The sequence below is a fragment of the Marasmius oreades genome, chromosome 1, assembly GCF_018924745.1.
Source record: "Marasmius oreades isolate 03SP1 chromosome 1, whole genome shotgun sequence".
Taxonomy (NCBI): domain Eukaryota; kingdom Fungi; phylum Basidiomycota; class Agaricomycetes; order Agaricales; family Marasmiaceae; genus Marasmius; species Marasmius oreades.
Genome location: NC_057323.1, coordinates 1,231,153 through 1,253,527, shown reverse-complemented (window position 1 = coordinate 1,253,527; position 22,375 = coordinate 1,231,153). Strand labels below are relative to the sequence as shown.

Here is a 22,375-nt window from a genome sequence, read left to right as displayed (position 1 = left end):
TAACTACTAATGTCTATGGAGTCTTGTGTCTAAGTCTTGTGACTGACACGGTCACATGTTAAACGATAAGTTCAACACTCCCCCTCACTGAATTCATGTGGTATAGAATTATGATACAGAATTAGTGAAAGGTTAATCCAAGTTCTTTACGGCATTTTTCGAACTTGATTCTGTCTAGGTTCTTTGTAAGAAGATCTGCAGGATTTTCGGTTGTAGGAGAATAGAAGAGTGTAATCTTCTTTTTCGGTGATGCATTCGCGAATGTGATGAAAGCGGATGTCCATGTGTTTGGTTCGCTTTTCTTGTACTTCGTTACTGCTTAGAAATAGTGATCCTTGATTGTCGCCGATTAGTGGGATTGACTGTAATGGGAATCCTATTTCTCCAAAGAGGTTTTCAATCCACCTAATTTGTCTAGCACAGTCGGATAGTGCCATGTACTCGGCTTCTGTAGATGATAATGCAATGGTTTTTTGTTGGTGTGAGACCCAACAAACTGGTGCGTTGGCAAACTTGATTAAATATCCAGTGTGTGATTTTCGATTACTGGGATCTGTTGCCCAATCTGAGTCAGAATAGGCCATGAATCCCATGTTTGACTTTCCATCATATGTGAGTGTATATTTGGAAGTTCCTCTAAGATATTTGAGGATATACTTTGATCGATCAAGATGATCTCGGGATGGATTTGCACCATGCTGTGATAGTTTGATAACAGCATGTGCAATGTCAGGATGTGTTCCAAGCATGAGGTAAAGTAGTGATCCTATTACTGATTGGAACTGTGATCGAAGTTTTGGATCTGGAGTATTTGTGTTGGTGACCGGTGTGTATCCACCAGGTAATGGTGTGTTTGCTGATTTTGCATTTGTCATATCAAATCTTCGGATTACTTTTTCAAGGTAGTCGCATTGATCAAGATAGATCTTTCGATTTTTGCGATCTCTCCTGATTTTCATTCGAAGAAATTCCTTCAGTTCTCCTAAATCTCTGCATTCCCAGACTTTCATAAATTCCTTCTTCTTCCTATTGAGAAGGTCCTTGTCGGATCCCATGAATAGGGCATCATCGACATAAATGATGGCAATGACTGTTTTGCCGTTTTCTTGGAAGATGTATACGCCAGCATCTGAAGTGCATCGTGTGTAGCCCATTTTCATCATTGATTGTGTACACGTATGCCACCAAGTTCGACTGGCTTGCTTCAGGCCGTATAATGCTTTGCGTAACTTCCAAACCTTGTCTTTATCCTTGACGAATCCTTCTGGTTGTTCCATAAAGATTTCTTCCTTTAACTCGCCATATAGAAAGGCGGTTTTAACATCGAGCGCTGAGATTTCCCAGTCTTCTAGTGCTGCTAATGCCAGAAGTAGTCGTACGGTTTCAAAGCGTACAACTGGTGAAAATAGTTCGTCGTAATCTATGCCTTGGATTTGTGAAAATCCTTTTGCTACTAATCGCGCTTTGTAGCGTCCATCCGACTTTTTGTTGAATACCCATCTACATTTGATTGGTTTTTTGTGTGTAGGACGGTTAACTACTGAAAACACTTGTCTTTCATTTAGTGATTTCAGTTCTTCTCCACAAGCTTTCAGCCATTCTATCTGTTCCTCTTTTGGGCGAAGGTTGAGGATTTCAGAATAAGACCAGTCTTTGACTGTGTCAAAATCTGGTTTGATAGCGGATGAAAGAAATGTTTTAATGAATTGTTCTCCCCCTTCCTGAATAAGTCTAGTCAGAAGCTCTTTCTCGGAGTTTCCTTGTTCAGGAATGACAGTTTCTTTCGGTTTCACTGGTATTTTTTCAGGTATTCCTAGTGGATTAACTGTCTTCTGCCAACTTCGCATGCCTTGTTGTTGGTTTTCAAGAGGATTGCCTGTATAGACGTTTCCTTCTTGTATCCTAGGTATGCGAATTCTAGGTTCGACTTCTCTAGGTGGCAAAGGATCTCTCACTTTTTGAGATCTTTTATGAGTTCATGGAGGAGGTTGTGGAGGATAATTCTGTTCATGAGGTTTTTCCTGAGGTTGTTCATCCTTAAGAATATTACACTCAGGATCCGGTATGGGAGCCTCATCATCAGAGCTATCATTAGGAAGGTTCCAAAATTCGTCAAAAGCGTCCTTTTGATTGGAATTTGGAAGATGATCATTGTGATCATGCCCGTCATAAGGATATTGGGAAAAAGACGTAGAGTGGATTGGTTTGGAAGATTTGTCTATCTCGATAGATCCAGGTGCTTCTTGTTTGCATTTAGGAAACCATGATTCATCAAAAGTAGCATTGGGGCTAACAACGATAGAGTTGCTAGTAATGCGCATAAAACGATAAGCTTTTGATCCTGGCTTGTAGCCAATGAAGATCATTGCTTCTGAGCGTGGTGCTAGTTTGTTTTTGCGTACCTCTTTGTGATTATGAACATAAGCCCCACAACCAAACGTTCTGAAGTATGAAACATCAGGTTGTTTGTTGCTATAAATTTCTACAGGTGTTTTCCATTCTCTGGAATGAATTGGAGTTCTGTTGTATACATGAAGAGCCGTTTCAATGGCAAATTGCCACCAGCTTTCTGGTGCACAGGCTTGCTGCCGAAGTGCCTCAGATTTGTCTCGTAGCGTTCGATTGAAACGTTCTGCTCGTCCATTTTGTTCATGTATGTGCGGTGCAGATGACTGGATAGAAATTCCATGTTGTTTGAAGAATTCATCTGAGTTCCTAGAGAAGAATTCTCCCCCTCGATCGAAGCGTAGCTTCTTGACTTTTAGATTGGATAGGTTTTCCACTAATGTCTTCCATTCTTTTAGCTTTTGGAAAACATCGGACTTGTTTCGGATAGGGAAAATCCATCCTAATGAGGAAAAGTCATCGATCATAGTTAAGCAATACTTGTTTTGTTGATATGAGTGGGTTGGAAATTCTAGTACATCCGCATGAACTAATTCTAATTTCTGAGAGGCGCGTTTGTTAGAAGATGGGTATGATTTAGCTGTCATCTTTCCTTTAGCGCAACCTTTACAGATTCCTGTAGTTGGTTCACGAATCGTAGATTTGGTGAAACCTTTGCATGAAGTTTGACACTTGCGCAGCACATTGTAAGATGCGTGTGCAAAACGTTTATGCCAAATAGATGAATCTATGTTTGCAAGAGAAGCCATAATGATGGAAGGTGATCTCTCCTTGGAGAGTATCTTTCCATCAACCCATTTGAGATTATCTGTTCCGTTACTGGGGTATCCAGTTAGGATTTCAGAGTGATCTCGTTTGGATCTGAGAGAAGTTGCTCGATCGTAAGATAGAGTATAGTACCCTTCTTGTTCGATCTTACCAGTGGATAGTATTCGATATGGACTATGGCATTGGTACATGACTGGAAAAAGTTTTATGACACATTTGTGGCCGTTGGGTTTATGACATTCTATGAATACTGTTCCAAGACCAGTAATAGGCGTGTTAGCTTCACTGCCTGCACTAGTCTGAACTGCGATTGGGGTACTTAATTCGTGATAGTCAACAAAATCATTGATATTAGGAGTCATATGATGTGTTGCTCCACTATCTAGTAGCCATTTCTCTTGCTTTTCTTGCTTATCACTCATTGCATTTGTAGAAAACGCAAATATATTGTTACATACAGAAACATTGTTACAACCAATTGTAGTTATACAAGAAGTTTGATCAGTGTTATTCTGTAGTGAGTGATTAGTATTAAGCTTTGAATTAAAAGAGAAATCTTGCCAGCATTCATAGTCACGACCATAGGTGTCTTCACCATTGTATTCGTAGTCGTTGTAGTTGTGATAGTCATTGGGGGTCTCGGATTCTTCCATTTGTCGATCTTCGTAGGAAATTCCATCAGAGAAGCGATGTCTCCTGATGTATCCTCCCGAAGTTTCTCCGTGTCTCGTACAATCCTTCCAGCTATGTCCAATTTGCTTGCATTTGAAGCATATGCGTTGTGGACAGTACCTGAAGACGTGCTCTGTACTTCCACACTTGTAGCATTTCTTTTGTAGTGGTGAATTGTTGTTAAGCTGTGGTCTGGGGGGTCGTCTGCCAGTACTCATTCTTGCAGCTTTGGAAATTCGCCTTTTGTTCTCTTCTGCCATTCTCTTTAGGTAATCTATCCTGCTCTCCTTTTTCCATGGGCTTTTGCCAGTATCAACTGGTGGCCAGTTGAAATCTTCAACCATTGGATGAAGTTTTCGACATTTGTTGGCAGGGTGAGTAGGGTTTCGGCAGTGAGTGCACCTTTGAGGTGGATTGAGAGGACAATTAGCACGAGTGTGCTTAATTGATTCGCAGATATAGCAAAACTTTTCGTCTTTGCTTATCTTAAGATGTCGTCTCTGATCTTTAATTTTCTTCAGAGCTGACCGATGTCTGTCCTTTTCTAATTGATTCATGCGTCTGACATGTTCGTTAAAGTCAGATTCTTCAAATCCGGTATTGCATTCCTCGTATACCTCCCTTTTCCTCTTCAAACTGTTGCGTTTGAGCCATCTTTGCCTGACTGCATATCTCCTATTGAATTGTCGTTTGATATGGAACCAATTGTGACTTGTCCAAGGAGTGAGGTGTGGATCATCAAGATCAACTTCATTTGTGACGCAGTTCACTGGTAAAGCTTTTGCCAGTGTTATGGATCTTCTGATTGATGCTACTTCTTGAGCAGGTGAGAAGAGTTCCATGGAATTGCTCCCTTGCCCTACAGTTATTGATGTCACAAATTCTCCAGCAGTTCTTCTGCGATGATATTCTTTGAGAATTTCTTCTTCTTCCAGATTGAACATGTCATTTCTGAACCTTTGGACTTTCTCGACCATTGGTTCAACATAGAACCCATTTTTTATGAACAGAGGAGTCCAGGATAGGTCAAGATCTGTCCTTATCACATCATGTTCAGTTATGACTGCAGGAAGATATTCTTCCTGGGTTATGACCGGGTTAGGTAAGTCTGGAGGTGGACTGTGGATTGAGAAATCATCAAAGTTGATTTGATTCGGGTTTGTATCCGTAAGATCCGGCATTGGATCAATCGTTTCATTCTCTGGTAGAGACATTTCTGGCTCATCATCAGATACATAGATGACTTCGCATTCTAGATCTGATGTTTCCTCCATATGGGTATCTTCTTCTGTATTAGAAGTTTCTTCCATATTGACATATACTGGAGTTGGAGAATTTTCCATTAGGAAACAAATGGTTGCATTTGCATGAACATTGGAAAGTTCTTCTTGGAGGCGAGAACTGAATTGAATCGGAAGAGGTTCAGGAGATGGTTGGACTAATCCTCCTGTTTCAGGAGTATTATTTGGAGTGTCGGATGATGGACCAAATTGGAATTTGTATGGATCATCTTTCTCATAGTAAGTGTCTGAATCGTATTCATCACCTTCCATCCAATCAGAGTAAGCAGATCGTCGTATTCTTTCTGCTTCTTCTTCTTCTGGATTACAGTTAGGGCACATTTGGTGTGGTGTTTGTACTTCAAACAGTCCTTCAGAAGGGGTTTTTGTAAGACCAAAGTACCGTGTTACACATCTGACTTGAGTAAGCCAGTTGTGATCGATGTTGTAATCATCAACTTTATTCTTCAGAGGGTTTTGAAGATACCAATCAAGGGCATTGTACTCTAGATTTTCTTCCACAACCTTTTTCCAGCATTGTGGGAGACGAACTTGAATTGGAGCATTTTCTCTCCATATCGAGTTGTTTTTGAAGAGTTGTACAAAATCAGGATAGTTCCTTTTTGCAATCTCGTTCATTGTTACGATTTCCAGAGAGACATCCTTGATTAGTTGTCTTATATTATTGGCGCCTTGCCATGGATAAAGATGTGTTCCAGTATGAATCATCAATGGTGGCTCAAATCGAATGTTTTCGATTTTTGTGTCCTGATCCATCAGGCTCTCGAAGATGAATTGACGTGGTGTCATGTTGTCAATTCTGTAAATATTGATATCGTATTCTCGTCGATGAGTATCTGCAGCTTCTGAACTGAGTGATAGAATTATTTTATGAATTCCAGTGACGTTCAGTTCCTCAAGTTCGTGAAGCAAGTCATTCTTTTTTACTTCATCATCTGTGAGGAGAATATTTTGTATAATGTTGTTTCTAAGATTCTTTCGAAGTTTGAAAATCATATTGTTGATCAACATTTCTGCTCGTGATGGTTCTCCAAAGGAATTTTGCTGCGTAGCTTCGAGTTGTGTATAGCGAAGAGCATTCGGAATGAATACAGGAGATGGTGGAACAGTATGAGGCAACCTGGTATCCAATTCAACCTGGTATTCAGATTGTGGATTTATATCAGATGCGGTGGAATCGATGGTACATCGGGCAAGTGGTGGTTGGAAGAAATCTGTGTTTTCACCAAATATTTCTTTTAAGTCTTTGAAATCTGGGTCGGAAACAGGTTCATGATCGGGAAGTGGTCGACCAAGATTGTGACTTGTAGACGTTCCTATCATTTGTAGGTCTCGGGTAGCAGTGCTAGGAATATTCGAAGTAGACGCGACTTGTCTTTCTTCTCCATCCCATGTGTAGCCAACACGATTCATATGTATTTCGACAAGTTGGAGCTCATCGGCTAATCGTGAACAATTTATTTTAACAGGGGCAGAATGATTTCCGGAAGAGTTTTTATTTTTCTTTCCTCCCCCTTTCTGCTTCTTGTTATTGTTAAATTGCTTTTTAGAACTCTGACCATTCGAGTTCTGTTGGGGCTGCTTCCCCTTCCCTTTTCCTTTCCAGTTCTTTTTCTGGTTGCTCTGATGAGCACCAGGATTATACTGTTGAATCGGGTTGAAGTTCCGATTCTTTTGACCATTATTCCACTGTGGTCGAAAGTTTGGATTGAAATGTTTTAGTCCAGTGACTCTCGCAGTATTCGATTGTACCATAGACATCGATTGTTTTTGCATCCACTCTGTGGATACCATCTCAATAATCTTTTGAGTGGTAAACTCCCGCTCAGTAAGATTGTTGATAATAGATATGACATTCCCGAAGGAAGGAGGTAGCTTGCTGACTATTTGGAAAGCGATAAGCTTATCCTCAAGCGGGTATCCTTTCTCCTGAAGTCTAGCTGCATGGGAAGTGATCTGGGTAATGGCAGGTATTGGATTTACACCATCCTGAATGAAGATATTATTGTATTTAATATATTCTTCATTCGCACTGGCAACCTTATTGGATTGGAATGCCAGTTTCAATGCGTCAAAGAATTGCATAGCGGTTTTGTCTTTTCCGTATGAAATTCTAATAGCTTTTGAAGTGCGAAGGTGGAGGTAACCAAGTGCTTGTTCATTTTTCTCAGACCAAGTATTGTATGTAGAGACAGAGGTGTGGTAGCTTGCATGATCAACAGCAGCAATAGTATGTGCCGCAGTAGTTAATGCAGTTACACATTTCTGTACTCTACAGTAGTTTGTGAAGGTATCAGAAAATTCTTCCCATTTGCGTGCATTTCCATCGAAGATTGGGATGACGGAGATTCCGGCAGTAGAAGGAGTTTCGGCGTTATTGACCATTTGGGTATAAAGAGGATATTGCCTGTTATTGGCAACAAGGAAGTCTGATTCTGGATCATTCTTCACAGAGAAGGCTTTGTCAGAGCCAGAGACTACTGGAATGTTAAAGCCAGTGGGAGTTTTGACGTAAACACCTGATTCTTCGGAGGAAGACATTTGCTAGAAGAAATAAGATTGTAAGCAAAAGCTTTAAACAATCTGCCTTCTCTAGATTATGAGTCCGTTTGGCCACAAACGGTCGTTATCAATTAAGATAACTAGTTCCATGTGTCATGTGTCACTTCAGTGATCCGGTCTCAATCCCGGACTCACTATGTATAGTAAAAATCTATATGCCAATAGAAAGCTTTTTGTTTTAAAGTTTGTTGATTGATCTGCATCAGTTACACAAGCTTTCTCACATGAAACCCGCAGGTTCATGCTTAGGCATTGTCCAACGAGCGATCCCAAAACAACAAGCTTATAAACTACTAAGCGTTTATATGACTGATAGCATATAGTGGAGGTTTTACTTATTTAAATACGAAAGTGACCGTGACTATTTTACAAGCTATCTAACTTGGGGTCCGAACGGTTGTCCCAAGTGAATCATCCGTGTAAGTGGATGAAACCTTCTCAGTCTGCGTTGCACAAGCGTGCGGGCACGACCAGAGGAGTAAGAAGTGTAAAATGTAGATGTAGGGCTTGTACGAAAGTGAAGGCCCATGATACTAGTATAGAAGGAAAGAGATAAATGAAATAAATCTTGCCTTTATGCCATATCCAATATCCACTGGTGAACTTCTCTATGTCCCGCAAAGGGTCATAGGTCTGTCCGCCATTGACACTGACTAGGTTGTCTGTGGCATTCGGGGCCCATAACCTATTGAAATAGCAGGGTGCAAGGCTGTTAGCCTTAATGCACAGTGGATGACTTACTTTGTGTGGGACTTGAGATAATAACTTGCTAAAGTTAAGAGGTAGGATATTCGTATAGAACAGCCTGTCTTTACAGGTCGTTACTACCTAGCTTTTATACTACTTTGTAGGTATAATAATAGGTATGTCGTGCTAAGCACGTCTGTGAGAGTTAGAACTAAAGATAGTATCTAATGAATGTGTCTGAGTAACAAGGTTCTTGTTATCTCTAGAGGTCATATAGCTATTGGTAGATATAAGTAGATGTGAGAGAATGCTCAGTCATCTACTGTGAGGTCTATAAGCTATTGGTAGATAAGGAAACTATCCATGTGAATGATAGTGTAAATTTAGTGACAGACGTATGTACATGAGTAACTACTAATGTCTATGGAGTCTTGTGTCTAAGTCTTGTGACTGACACGGTCACATGTTAAACGATAAGTTCAACAAACACCGTATTCTCAACAGCCGAAAATACCGACTGCTCATACACAAGTGCCAACGTATATCGTCGCGGAAAGAGCTGCTAACCTGATCAAGGGAACATGGTTTGTGTCCCAGTGATTGCAGCTACGTATAAGTATTGATAGTAAAGAAGTGAACGTATCACTTGTCGAGTCTTGATTCGAAATGGTTGAGTGAGAACTGAAAGTTCGTGGATTATTCTACTTCGACAGATCAAAAATACAATAAATTCATTCCTATTTAACCTTTTTCTGAGGCCCTGTGGCCATATCTCAATATGGTTTAACATATTGTGTTTTCCACGAGTTTTTGTTTCACCAGAAGGACTCTTGAGCGCTTGAACAGGAAGTTGGGAGCAGTCTGGCGTCAGGGCACATACCATACCGTGGAATGTCCTATCCTGACAAATTTATGGCTCTGGAGGGGTAATAGAAATGGCTAGGGGTTTCGAAATCCGCGACTGAGAATCAGAAAAGTTGAGCATCGTCAGAACAAGTGATGGCAATTTTTGGCACAAGGCGAATTTGGCGCGCGTCGCGGTCACCTGAACCATGTCGTTGTCCAATCTACGATTCGGATTCCGGTTCGGCCAATGGCTTCGTCCCCGTGGTTATCACCTTTCATCATCTCGATTTTTAGGTACTCGTTCTATGGCGACTTCAATTGGAAACACTGAGCGTTTCCTGGCTGATCGTGCTGCACCTCTGTGCAGTCTGAACGTTGCACAGTCATTTGCTCAGTTAAGGTGAGTTGTATCTCTGTCGAAGACTTCACCGATTCCACGATCAGTCAACTATGCACAGCTCAAAGGAGAAGAAATACACCCATTTTGTCTCAGAGGCAGCGTGGGCTGGTGCACGGATAATTCAGGCGCAGTGGACGCCAGAGGCGATACGTGAGTCCTTGCTCTTGATATGCATTGTGCAAACTCAGGATTCTGATGGTACCATGACGTTTTCAGCATTGTATGACCTGTTGATACTCATCTTCAGCGAAAACGGAAAACTTGCAGACCTGCCTTCAATCAAGTCCAAGTCGGGTGTCATGGATGAAGAATGGGAAGACCTCATGCAATACACTATCCAGTATGTAGTATCGAGTTTCAATCAATGGAACACGACCGATGTCTTCCTTATTACCCAGAGTGTTGAGCAATTTGGTGAACTACAAATCATTTGGCTTCACGAAGATCATACCCCGCATCTCCCAGGAGAAGTTCGAGTCGGTGGTTCGCGCTTCCCCAAATGGCGATAGGGCCGTGGAATCCTGGAAATCTGTGCGTGTCTTCAACGATGCACCACCGCCCCAGTTTTACTCAACCCTTCGCAGCTCAAGGAACACATCTACTCGACCGAACCTTCTACTGCCCTATTCATAGGAAAACGTAGCGAGGGCCACATTTCTAACTATTACCTCGGCGAAGTGATTTCAGACGATGAGGTTGCTCAGGTGCAGACTGCTGCTGAGGATCTCGGTATTGACATTCTGAACACTCGGTACATATATGCCCCTCATTCCCTTCTCGATTTTCTCTTACCCCCGAATGACAGTGTTAGGAAGAATGGACCCGGTGACTTCGCTCTCCTTGTCGCCTCCGCCCAGTCGCAGGCAGCAACAACCCACGAGGTCCAGGTCAAATCCGACAAGATTAAACTTACAGTGGAATATGGTGACCATGCGGATGCACTTCAAAAGGCAGTAGCAGCATTGCAAGAGGTTCGCCTTTGTACCATTGTAACTACTCCACAGTTGCCCATTCTGCTCTTGACATTCAGGCCAAGAAGTACACCTCGAACGACCACCAGACTGCTATGATTGGAGCGTACATCGGCTCGTAAGCATGATTGGTGTCTTTCGTCTCCGACGCATAAAAGAACCACTACAGTTTTAACACAGGATCCATCAAAGATCACAAGACTGGCTCAACAGAATGGGTTAAGGACATTGGACCTGTAGTTGAATCTTATATTGGTGTTCGTGGCGGTATTTTGTCCTTGGCCTTCCAGTTGACTAACACCACATCCGCTAGTTCATTGAGACTTACGTTGATCCGTACGGCGGTCGCGCTGAGTGGGAAGGCTTCACAGCCATTGTGAATAAGGAACTTAGTGCCAAATATGATGTCCTTGTCGCGGAGGCCACCGAGTTGATCAAAACGCTTCCCTGGGGAAAGGACTTTGAGGTTGATGTGTTCCGAAAGCCTGACTTCACTGCTCTGGAGGTTGTCTCATTTGCTACAGGAGGTGCGTGGTCTCAGGATGGAAGACTGATGGTTCTCATTACATTCTCGCTGTTGTAGGCATACCCGCTGGTATCAACGTATGTTCTCGCGCTCACATTTCTCGACCTCTTTCTGATTCGTTCCCTCTCTCAGATCCCGGTAGGCTGTTGTCACACTTTCGGTGCGCGATGTATTGACCCTCGCCTCAGAACTACTACGACATCCGTGAAACGACTGGTTTTAAAAACGTGTCTTTAGCAGTGAGTCCGCTCAGAGACCACGTTGTTTCATAATTGCTTACAATTAATTCGATTGTAGAACATCCTCGCCGCCAAGGCTCCCAGTTCGTTCTCTTTCTCTGACTCTTTGCAAGGCTTCCCTCAACCGGTTACCTACTACAGATGAAGAGCTTACATTCATCCACCCTGATGATGTCGACTTGTACAACTCGTGGGACAGCAGAGCATTCGAACTTCAGGTCGCCACCCATGAACTGTTGGGACACGGTTCCGGCAAACTGTTCCAAGAGCAAGCAGACGGCTCAAAAAACTTCGATCCAGAGAAGGTTCCGTATCTTCAATGATTGTGAACACTTTATCCTGATCAGTTCTACCTCTAGGTTATCAACCCCCTGACCGGGAAACCAATGTGTGCTGATCTACTGTTATTCATTTCCCTGACACGACTGAACGCTTTATAGCAAGTCGTGGTACAAACCCGGTCAGACTCCTGACGCCGTACTTGGTGAAGTTTCGTCGTCAATGGAGGAATGCAGAGCGGAAACGGTAGCTCTATACCGTGCGTATTCCCTTCTAAATCGTCTTCGTTTGCACACCTTTGTGTTACGCCCGTCTAGTCGCAAGTAACCTCACAATCCTCAAGATCTTCGGCGTAAGTCTAAACTGTCTTGTTGAGATTGTCCGAGAAAGCTCAAGGATCCTCAGTACGTCGATAAAAACGATATCGAGACCGTTCAGTACATTACCTTCCTCCTCATGGCCCGTGCCGGATTGAGGGCTCTCGAATTTTTCGACCCTGCTACAAAGAAACATGGCCAGGCTCACATGCAAGCGAGGTGAGATTTTGACTCTAGATCGTGTTTTTCCCTCTCGATCCAGGCCTTAACCGTCGCATTCCGCTCTAGGCTTGGAATTACACAATTCCTCATCAAGCACGGTGTCGCGCGCTTGGAAGAGATTCGGGGATCTGACGGGAAGCTCGAGAACCTCTACGTCAGGGTAGGTATCTGATTGTTGAAGCTCTACTCGTGGCACTGACTGAATGTCAGGTGGACCGGGAAGCGGTACTCACCAAGGGAAGAGAGGTGGCTGGGAAGTTGCTCATTGAACTGCAGGTTCGGAAGAGTACTGCAGATGGTGCAGGTGCTCGTGAGTTTTACACTTCGCTCACTAAGCCACTTGAGGGCTGGGACGGAGAAATTAGAGATTTGGTACTGAAGAAAAAACTGGTGGGCTCCATTCAAATCCGTGAAACCGACCGCACACCACTGACACTTCTTTTCAATAGCCACGGAAGATCTTCATGCAGCCAAATACGTTCCTGGTAGGCGACGAGGTTCAGCTGAAGGAATATCCTTTGACGGCGGCTGGGATCATCGAAAGTTTTGTTGAACGTAAACTGTAGTTATCTCTGTCTAGATCTGAGTAATTTTCTACTACTCCGGGGAAGGCTTCAACCTCTTCTCCTGCACGAGATTAGGAAATGAAAACGTACTCTGGTGCTTCGCGTGGATCGCGAGTCCTGGCAGAGGGTGTTGATTATGAGGTACCCATTATGTGCAATCAAGCATGGAGAATCTCGAAATGCTTTCAGCCCCAAAGAATTGCTTCTGGTAGACCAATAGCACTTGTCAGTGTTTGCAACCGAACTTTCAACCGTTGCACATCTTCCGTTGTGGGTCTCTTCTGTCCTCCGTCTGGAGAATGTGTCTCTGCAGCCAACCGCGACAACATGTCTTCTAAACCCTCCATCTTCCTCTTCTCAGCCAACTCCTCATTAATGTCCATATCATCATCTGCATCTTTGCCCTCCATTTCCAGATGTTCTCGTGCGTGTTGCTCAGCTTCTAGATCTCTCGGTGCGATATCCGAGAATCGAATGCCGGATAGGCCTGCTGCGATCTCCCGAGCTTCAACGAGCTGTATATCCTGATCGGATAGACCTTTGGATGTCGAAAGGTACGACACAAGTCCTGAAGCTACCCCACGTAAAAGTCCTATTTCACGGCCAATCGGTGCTCCTACTTGTGCGAAACCACTGTCAAAACCTTCTTGGAGAGTTGATTCTTTGCCTGCTGTAATCCCTTCGCGGTATCCTGCCTGATTGTTGTTGAAAAGGGTGAATTGGGAGACGATCCGTGATGTGGAATTGGAGGCGTTACATTGGTAAATTCTGAAGACATTTTGGTCCATTCAGCATCTCTCGTGGAGTCCGGGTGAGGGTTTTCGTCCCAAGGAGAGTCAAAGTCCATCGCTGGAGAATATATCTACTACTAGGCTAGTGATCAATCCATGAGAAGAGCCATAGGCAACCCGCGCCGAACGCTGTGTGCGGACCGGCCGTTCTTTTCACTAACGTTTCAACGTTTCAACCACTGGTACCACGACCTCTGATCTGATCGACTCTTACATTTGGTTACGAGGCTCGATCCATTGCAATAAAAACAAGAGATTGCGGAATGAGTCGTGGTACGCTTCGACTTGCTACCCTATGCCTCGCCACATCAACACACCGACGAACTGAGGGTCAGATATGGCTAATTGGAAGAGGGCCAGGGAACAGCTCTACCCTCATACAAAGATCTCTACCGCCGTCGTCAAAACATCTCGGGTTCTCGATAAATCTGAATTGAGGGTCGCATGTTAACAAACATCTTCATGAATCAGGCATAGGAAGGGGACGTCGAAATGGTGGACAACTGTAGTTGATGGAGTGAGGGATGTGAATGGTCGTTGTCATTGGAAAAGGCCTTGGAAGTGAAGGAGACTTTAACTAAAAGGTTAACTTTCGTTCTGTTAAGTACCGCACGATCTATCTCAGTAGAATATCGAAGCAAAGGTTCTGTTTGCATCGAGAAGCAGACCAACTCCCATCAACGGAGCCACACGTCCCGAAGTTAGCCGTACTTCGAACAGATGACTGCTGCCACACTCCCTGTATAAATTCGCTGATCAACGAAGGCCGTAGCCATGTTTTCCTTCATCCTTGTCCCGGTACTTCTCCTTGTCTTGACCCATTTGATTCAAGCGTGCGCATCAGATGATGACTGCAGTCTGAACGGCCTCTGCGTCCAAAACACCTGCATTTGTGACCCGGGATGGACATCCTCTGATTGTGGAAAACTTGACCTCTACCCCGCGACCCGCTACACGGGCTACAACTGGACCCATGTCAACCTGCCCTCCTATTACGGGACCAAAGGCAATTCGTCGTGGGGCGGCCAGATTATCCAGGACCGCACCGACAGAACCCTCTTCCATCTAATCCTCGAACATTTCTCTTGGGGCTGCGGCCTCTCAGCCTGGCGCCCCTTCAGTGTCATCGCCCGGGCCGAGTCTCGTACCGGACCAGCAGGCCCGTATCACTACGCCCAGGAGCTCTACGGGGCATTCAGACATAATCCAAGCACCGTATGGAGTGAAGCAGACAACGCTTACCTCATGTACACCATCGGTATCGAGACTGAATTGCCCACCACATGTCGATCGTTCAAATGGGCGAACAATATCTCCGTCGCGACTGCACCAGACATTCGAGGTCCATGGAATAAGTTCACGCCCATCATGAATGGAACGAATCCCTCCGCGTGGCCGCTCTGGACGAGTGAGAGTCCTACATCGGATATAGCTTTGGCTGTGGAAGACAATGTGATCTTCCAAGCGCCCGATTTTGAGGGCATATATGACAAGATCAAAATACAAACCTGGAACACGTCCGACAACTCTCCGACATGGACAGAAGACCCCTTTCTCTGGAGGGACAAGCGAGGAAACTGGCATATTCTCGCACATTGGATGATTGACATCGCGGAGAGAGGGGAGAAGTATCCTCGTGTTGGGGCGCATCTGTACTCCAGAGATTTGAGCGGGAACTGGACATTCAAGTTGCAGGAGGCATACAACACGACGGTGGTGTTCACGGATGGAGGGCGAACGGACTATATGAGGAGAGAAAGGCCGAAGTTATTCTTCAGTGACGATGGTGAGATGACTCTATTGTATTTCAGTAGTGGAGTGCAGGAGTTCAATAGTTCGGCGACCTACACTGTCATACAACCTCTGGGTCAGAGGGCGAAGGAGTACGAGGAGGCTTTGAGGTTTTAGGGCAGAGGGTTGGAAAATGGGCGGGGATCACTGGGTAATTTTGGAATGAGGGTGTCGTTCCACATTCATTAACGACTGGTTGAGAAAGCCACGTCATGTATTTGGTCTAATTACCCAAGCTATAAAATGAAAGGGAGTGTCCTTGACGCGTCCGATGGAAGGGAGCATTCAACGTACTAAGTATATGGATGCCTTTAACGTCTATACCAACTCGACAACTCCCCGTCCACAGGTTTCTCACAATCAGCGATCATGTAGCTGATGGCACGTCGTCCCTGCTTCTTCAACTGGGCATCCAACTCGTCAGCCGTGTCGGTGATGATCCAATTGTACCTGGCTTAATGATCCAGCTAAAATCGATACGGTACTCGTGCCCGTCGACAGAGTAATCGCGGACCAACGAATCAAGAAGGACGGGGTTTGGGTTTTCTTGGAAGACGTAGGCGGAGTTATTACGGTAAAGAGAAGATGTCAGTGTGAAAGCTTTGCAGATACCCGTTCAGCGGTTGTGCCAAGCTGCTGGACGGAATGATTTACAACGTCAGGTCTGAAGGGAACGAAAAAGTCTCCGGAAGCGAAACTAAATCGAAAATGTCAGACCTCAAAATCCTCGGGCGACTTGAACCATGTCACCTAGAGCTTGTGAGCTTGTGAATGTACCACTCGTTCACTGGCGCCCCTGCTGCGTTCGTGAGGGTCTTCAGAGCCTGAGACGAGAAAAAAGTGTGGCGACGGGTTATGTATTGGAAATAGTTTCGAAAGCCTTCACCCCTTCTATCCCAAGCAATGTAGCACACCCAACCACTGCAGCTCCAGCCTGTCGCATCCTCAAAGCAGCCTGCCCAGTCGTCACCCCGCCAACTCCGATGATCGCAATGTCCTTCAGGGCGTCTTCCTTCGCAAGCAGCTCAGCAAACGTAAAAACATTCCCAAGCGCCAACCCATGTAAAGCCTCCCCAGCCAGACCACCTGTTGCAGTTGGCACCGCAAACCGGAACTTCCCTGCTTCATCAATCTCCTCCAAGAACATTAGTGAGTTTCCTAATGTGTTCGTGCAAGTTAAGAATGAGATGGGGGACGATTTTGTATCGGAGTTGGATCCCGAATCCTTCAACAGTGTGATGAAATCGGTGAATTGTTGTCTGTACACGAACGGCGGTAGTTTCAAGCCAATCGTGAGAGTATGGTCGGACTGGTGAGCCGTTTGTAGGACCTTCAAGAGTGATCTGAGCGACGTATCACTGTCCGATAATGAATTGTACGCGCTTGGTGGTGATCCAGGAATGTTTGGGCAAGAGGTGTTGAGCTCAATTGCTACACGAGACGGATTGGAATCCTTATCGTCAATAGAGGCCCTCAAAGCTTGGATGTCGTTCACCATTCGCTCGAGGTTCTCCAGTTTGGACTCCGTGATACTGATGATGAACGGCTTTTGAGGCTGCTTTGTCGAGTGGTTTCCGTTTAAAAGTTGCTGGATCCATTCGAGATACGTGGCCAAAGGATAAGGGGAATACCCATACGAGTTAAGTGATGAGGCAGTGGAGCTCGAGAAAGCGACCTACAGCGAGAAAGGCGAGAAATGTTGATAGTCATGGTTGCGGCCAAGGAGGTAATCGTTGGGTTACGTACTGTATGGCTTTCGTCCTCCTTGAAACCGTTGAGTGTTGCCGTCCTTGTCGTCACCGCGCCTATATGGGGGCACTCGTACAGAGACTCGAGTTGAGCGAAATCTGAGGCCCATGCGCAGGAAGAATTGACAAGAGTAGGCTCAACGATGATGTTGTTGATGTGGACCATAGGGAGGAAAAGCGTCCGTCGCACAGCCTCACGCGCTTTGCGCTGACCAACAACTGACAAAGGATGACTTGCAGTTGCAACCTATTCCTCAGCTCCCCGATTTTGAATTCGCATAAGAGAATGTATTCCCGTCCTAGATCGTTTAATTTTCGCTTTATACCCCCAAATTTATCTCATCAAGCCTTCCATCCGCGTTCAATTTCACAAATGCGTTCGCAAAAACCTCAACTCCTGGTCGTAGGCCTCGGAAATCTACCCTTACCGGGAACACGCCATAGGTCCGTTTCCAAAACTCGGGACGACACCAGTTTCTCTGCTGACCTTACATGTAATGATTTAGTTTGGGACACCTCGTCGTGGACGCTTTAGCTTCTCGGTTAGGTATCAGTCTGTCCACAGAGCGGAAAGGCATTTCTGGTGGTGGCTTGGTCACTATCGGTAAAACGCCCGTTCAGCTCACGCTATTTAAATCCAGTATGTTTCCAACTTTCCCTTCTGAATTCTTTTACTCAATGAAATCGTTTATCTGCTCAATGGATACATTAGAATCGGCAATGAACATCTCCGGTCCTTCTATCGCTGAAATCTTTCGACACTCTGTCAAACATGCGAACGCTCTCATCGTCCTTCAAGATTCAATGTCCCATCGCTCCGAAGTACTTTCAGCTCGTCTGGGAGGCTCTGCTAATGGACACAACGGTATCAAAAGTATTATCAATGCTCTCGGAGGTAAACAAGACTTCCATCGGTTTCGCTTGGGCATTGGTGAACGCGGGGGGGCGGATGCTGCCGTGTATGTGATGGGCAGATTATCCTCTCATGAGCGTCAGTTCTGGCAGGAAGAAGGGCTTGATCAAGTGTTGGAAGAGCTTGAAAAAGTGGCGATAACGATTGAAAGTATTGATAGTGGTTAAATTCCGAGTGAGTCTTCTCTCTTTCCCCCTAGAACTCTCTTTGTTCTGAGGTTGCAGACTCTTGCTCAGATTTGCAACGGGAAAACCTGGTGTCTTTCGCGAGGGCGACGGCATGTCCATCAAGACTGAAACATACGGTGGCCTGGAATCTGGTCACGTCAACCGACAATGAGCCTGCCAGATCTTGTTACAGTGTCCATCTGACCGACAGCTGGAGATTTCTCTTGGCCGTATTTATGTCTAAATTATCGCAGTACTAGACCTATAGAGAGCTATCTGGATTTTAACGACCATAGTTCATGAGACTACCTTCCTAAGTATGTTGAGTCCTGCTTGAAACAAAGCACTCCTAGGCATCAATTTTAGAACCTAAGGTGTGATTAACATCCCGGATTTGACCTCGAAACGTGCGAGTTGCCAATAGTTCGTGAAGCGACTCGAATTGTTAATAGAAGGATGAGCTGAACAGGTCGCAAATGCTCTTGACTGGACGGCAATACTGTGTTGCTGCTGACCGGTTTCGAATAGCCTGCTATTGGTTCGCCGCATCAAACCTTTCCTTCGGCGCCCGGCCCACCAATAATCCTATCTGCCTCGCCAGCAACAGCACCCTGCCTTGTGGTAGCCCGAATATCTGTGTCTATCTTCATTTCCCCACCCTCTTGGTCGCCATTGCCACTGCTAGTTGCCAATATCTCTATCTCAAAGGAAGTTCTTGCCTCATTCCAGGGTCCGCCTCCGATCCTCGTCCTCTTCCTCTTTTCTCCCGTGACAGAATCTACATAAGCCTCGTGACACCGACTCCATCCTGCCAGTTCCGCTTCATTATCGATCTGGCCCGTTTCGGTTCTCGGCTTATACCACCCCACTATCTCGTCAGTGACCCAGTAACGCTTTGGAATGGGTTTGAAGTCAAGGCCCGATGGCAACTGACTAAGTACTCGTACGCGTTCGAGAGTATCCACCCATGGACCAATAATGTGGCGCTTCCATCGGTAATGGAATTCGTGGTCCTCAGCTAATTTCTCGTTCACGAATATCAGAAAGTCAAGGCCTGATTGTGATTGCAAGAGAGGAGATGTCGGTGAAGGCTGCTCTTCGTCCAGGTCTGGCGCCTCTGGTTCACCGAAAGCAATCGCTGAGTCCTGATTGATATGAACAGACAACATTTTGACAAGTTCTTCCTTTCGAGAAGGACGCGCGGTAGCCCAACACTGCTTGTAGGACTCCAACAAAGGCACGAAGACCGACACACATGTCGATGGATCATCTAAGACCTCCTTGAGACTATCAGATGATATTGGAAAGTAGCCCAGAAATGGCTTGAAATAAAGTGGTGGTAGCTGGTGAATACGTCGTGCATGGCGCAATACGTCCATCCAAGGCTTGGCGTGGTCTTCCCATTCAAAGAAATCCTTCGTTTCGTATAGCTTGTGGTTCAAAGAAGTCAAAAAATCGAGACCATATCTGGATGCCAGGAGTGTAGATCCAACGTCATCAGGTTCCGATGACTCGAGGAAGTGGATAACGGACGAGTACAACCTCTCCGCGAGGCTGACTTGAAGATCGACATCCAATTCACCCCAATACTGCACATAAAAACTCAACAGCTTCCCGCGCCACTCCGTCGATGGACTTGTCAACAATTCCTGGGGTCGAGGAAAAGCCGGGATTAAACGGCTGTTTCCAGGCACTCTGAGTATTCGACCCCAGAGCTCCTCTCCTACCTTTACCAACTCATCGCCTGTCCCAGACGCCCACTGATAATCACCATAGGTAGTCATCAAGTGTCGGAGGCAGATTATCTGAGAGACTATGGCCAAGTCGTGTGGCGACGATTGATCGCTGAATAAACTATCGTCACTGCCATCGCGAGGAGAGTCCAGTGCAGAATCTACGTCGGTAGCACTCCATGTAGACTGCCCATCCGGTGGAACCCACTGACCGAACAAAGTAGGCATCACTAAATGTCTGGGTAACTCTGCGATCACATTCTTCAGATGTGGTATCATGGATGGGATATCTTGAGTCTCCTGCACGAGCCATTGAAATCCCTTCAGTTCGTACAGATCAGGACACCTTTTGATACTTGAGAACCGCTGTATGACGCTTAGATCAAGTGATGACCAGCTAGAAATGTTTGAGATGTTCTTGGCAATGGTACGATCTAGATCGTCCATATCAACGTTCGAATCCCAATTTCTATCGCCTTTCGGAAGAAACGAGTGAAGCAGCCTCTTGCAGCCAGGAAGACGATAGATGGTTGAGACAAGGCGGAAGATAAGCCATGACTGGGGGGACTTGTAGGGACATACAAGCTCGAGTGTCGGTAAGCGAGCAATGTCGCGTGGGTAGAATAGTGGGTAGGCACTAGCAAAGGATGGATGGAGGTGAAAGACTTGTTTAATTATGCTGACACCAGGGACAATCGTGGTCGTAAGGTAAAACAAAACAGCAAGTCCGACGATGACTAGGGCAATGGAAAAAGGAACCGAATGTCGGGTCCACAGGAGTTCTAATAACCCCGCAAAAAAGGAAAATAGAGCAAGTTCAAGTAGGATCGAGAGGGATGCGAGGATTGAATGGACATGCCAACGGTCAAAGCTCTGGTAACGCAACCAACGGAGAGCCAAAGCCTGGCCAGGAGTGCGTGTGTTTATTTGTCGTTTATGCTCACGAATCCACTGTTTGCAGAGGAGCCCGAAGAGGGCGTCAACTAGAGCGAGAATGAGGCTGAGAAACCAGAAGGTGTTGATTCGGATGACCGAGGAAGATGGAGTGAAATGCGGTGGTGGGGGTACAGCTGGAGACGACTGGCTGCTCGTCGACATCTGCTGAGCAATCTGTCTGAGAAGTTCAACAGTCGTCTCGGCAGGATTTTCCTGTAACCACTGGTATGATTCAATCGTGAAAGCAGTAACGACTGCCGAGAAGAGACCAGCCTATCCAAGTGTACCGGAATGGGTAGCCAGAGTTAAGAGGAAGAATACGGACATGAGTAGTTACTCACGAAAACCAAAAGTGTATCGATGTCTTCCTTATACCCCTTCACCAGGTCCTCATCGAGTTCATCTACCGTCTTCGTGATCGCGTCCCAAGATTGCTCAAGTGTAGGTTTCATCCCTGGTTTCACAACGTGTGCCGCAGCCCTGCTGTCCTGAGGATGGGGAACGAGCGATTAACGGTAAGCCCAGGACAAGAGAGAAACGTGACAGATACTAACTACCATTGGATCGTTGTCGAGGCTTTTCTGTGAACGACACTAGAAGATATGAAAGCAGCTGTACAAGTCGAATAGAGGAAACAACGAATGGGCATGCATCGTTCACAGGTTTCAATGCTGGGAAGAAGGATGGCCGCAATGCGGTACTGGCAGCCCACGTCAATCACAATACAGTATATGAGCATCATTTGATTGCTCTACACCATCCACATAAAGGTACATGACCTTTATATTCATGCTGAAGGACCTCCAGAAGCGCTGTCAGAACTTTTGAGCACATTTTGCGGAACCAGTGGGGGATTGTGTTGCTATGCTGTCGAGAGTTTCATTCCAGCCGCCATACGCCAAAACGTTGTATAAAGCCTTGACTCCTTCAAGTCTCCGCAATCAGGGCCGCAAATTTGAGCCCTGTCGAACTGAGATTCGACGAGAAAACTAGAAAGAATGCCTTTCAGGTTGACGCTACTGTTCGAGTTGATGTGTGGACACATACATGATTGCACCTTGTCTTGACCGTCTCACTCTTCCACTCGACTGATGAATATTGGTGATATAACGTGAAGTAGACCTTTTTCATGCGTTGAGTTGACTTGCCACCACATACATCACTCGCTGTCATCTTCAATTTCTTCGACTTTCTCGCTCCTCGGCCTATCTCAAAATGTATAAAAGACAATCTGAATCGGACAAAGGATTCAGTGTACGGTGGAGCGAATCATGGACAAAGAAACTTACCTGCGAGTCCAAATATGCGGATTATTGACCGTTGCTCATAGGGAGAGGAGATAGAAACGAAGGCCTTTTGGAAGCATTCGGATTTGCAAGACAGAGGTACGCTCGAACAGGTAAGCGACCAGCGACCAGCCTAACAAGCGCTCATCGTTTCATGGTCACTTTCGTCCATGGTTCATTCTTACAGTTGTAATAGCTGCGGTTCATAATAACTATATCTGCTCATATGCATTTTTTCGCACACGATG

The 22,375-nt window shown here is 45.4% G+C and overlaps 6 protein-coding genes across 6 annotated transcripts; 3 read left to right on the top strand and 3 right to left on the bottom strand.

Moving 5' to 3' along the window:
* Positions 1-9,448: 9,448 nt before the first annotated feature.
* Positions 9,449-12,762, top strand: E1B28_000342 (uncharacterized protein; the record flags this gene model as incomplete). Its single annotated transcript, XM_043146154.1, has 21 exons — positions 9,449-9,642; positions 9,701-9,792; positions 9,859-9,982; positions 10,041-10,173; positions 10,227-10,393; positions 10,448-10,613; positions 10,673-10,731; positions 10,783-10,870; positions 10,927-11,140; positions 11,197-11,216; positions 11,272-11,277; positions 11,328-11,378; positions 11,437-11,461; positions 11,520-11,683; positions 11,738-11,766; positions 11,819-11,916; positions 11,975-12,009; positions 12,063-12,193; positions 12,263-12,356; positions 12,407-12,586; positions 12,646-12,762. The coding sequence occupies 21 exons, from the start codon at positions 9,449-9,451 to the stop codon at positions 12,760-12,762; spliced, it is 2,187 nt and encodes a 728-aa protein (XP_043014854.1).
* Positions 12,763-12,947: 185 nt separating this feature from the next.
* On the bottom strand, positions 12,948-13,609 carry E1B28_000341 (uncharacterized protein; the record flags this gene model as incomplete). The annotated part of the gene is made up of 2 exons (XM_043146153.1): positions 12,948-13,457; positions 13,520-13,609. The coding sequence occupies 2 exons, from the start codon at positions 13,607-13,609 to the stop codon at positions 12,948-12,950; spliced, it is 600 nt and encodes a 199-aa protein (XP_043014853.1).
* Positions 13,610-14,327: 718 nt separating this feature from the next.
* E1B28_000340 (uncharacterized protein) lies at positions 14,328-15,461 on the top strand (the record flags this gene model as incomplete). The annotated part of the gene is made up of 1 exon (XM_043146152.1): positions 14,328-15,461. The coding sequence occupies one exon, from the start codon at positions 14,328-14,330 to the stop codon at positions 15,459-15,461; it is 1,134 nt and encodes a 377-aa protein (XP_043014852.1).
* Positions 15,462-16,197: 736 nt separating this feature from the next.
* E1B28_000339 (uncharacterized protein) lies at positions 16,198-17,258 on the bottom strand (the record flags this gene model as incomplete). The annotated part of the gene is made up of 2 exons (XM_043146151.1): positions 16,198-17,019; positions 17,091-17,258. 2 exons carry the CDS (start codon positions 17,256-17,258, stop codon positions 16,198-16,200), a joined length of 990 nt encoding a protein of 329 aa, XP_043014851.1.
* Positions 17,259-17,345: 87 nt separating this feature from the next.
* Positions 17,346-18,431, top strand: E1B28_000338 (uncharacterized protein). The gene is made up of 4 exons (XM_043146150.1): positions 17,346-17,536; positions 17,599-17,732; positions 17,805-18,179; positions 18,242-18,431. The coding sequence occupies exons 1-3, from the start codon at positions 17,379-17,381 to the stop codon at positions 18,170-18,172; spliced, it is 660 nt and encodes a 219-aa protein (XP_043014850.1). The 5' UTR covers positions 17,346-17,378; the 3' UTR covers positions 18,173-18,179; positions 18,242-18,431.
* Positions 18,432-18,720: 289 nt separating this feature from the next.
* On the bottom strand, positions 18,721-22,185 carry E1B28_000337 (uncharacterized protein; the record flags this gene model as incomplete). Its single annotated transcript, XM_043146149.1, has 5 exons — positions 22,131-22,185; positions 21,889-22,072; positions 21,396-21,830; positions 21,183-21,329; positions 18,721-21,114 (listed from the first exon to the last, which is right to left on the bottom strand). Exons 3-5 carry the CDS (start codon positions 21,399-21,401, stop codon positions 18,721-18,723), a joined length of 2,547 nt encoding a protein of 848 aa, XP_043014849.1. The 5' UTR covers positions 21,402-21,830; positions 21,889-22,072; positions 22,131-22,185.
* Positions 22,186-22,375: the final 190 nt, after the last annotated feature.

What these genes read in the sequence shown, in the direction of transcription:
- E1B28_000338 (XM_043146150.1), top strand. Translation starts at nt 17,379, where the DNA reads ATGTATTCCCGTCCTAGATCGTTTAATTTTCGCTTTATACCCCCAAAT. An exon ending in TTACCGGGAACACGCCATAG is followed by an intron (nt 17,537 to 17,598) that starts GTCCGTTTCCAA and finishes GTAATGATTTAG; the next exon opens with TTTGGGACACCTCGTCGTGG. An exon ending in GCTCACGCTATTTAAATCCA is followed by an intron (nt 17,733 to 17,804) that starts GTATGTTTCCAA and finishes TGGATACATTAG; the next exon opens with AATCGGCAATGAACATCTCC.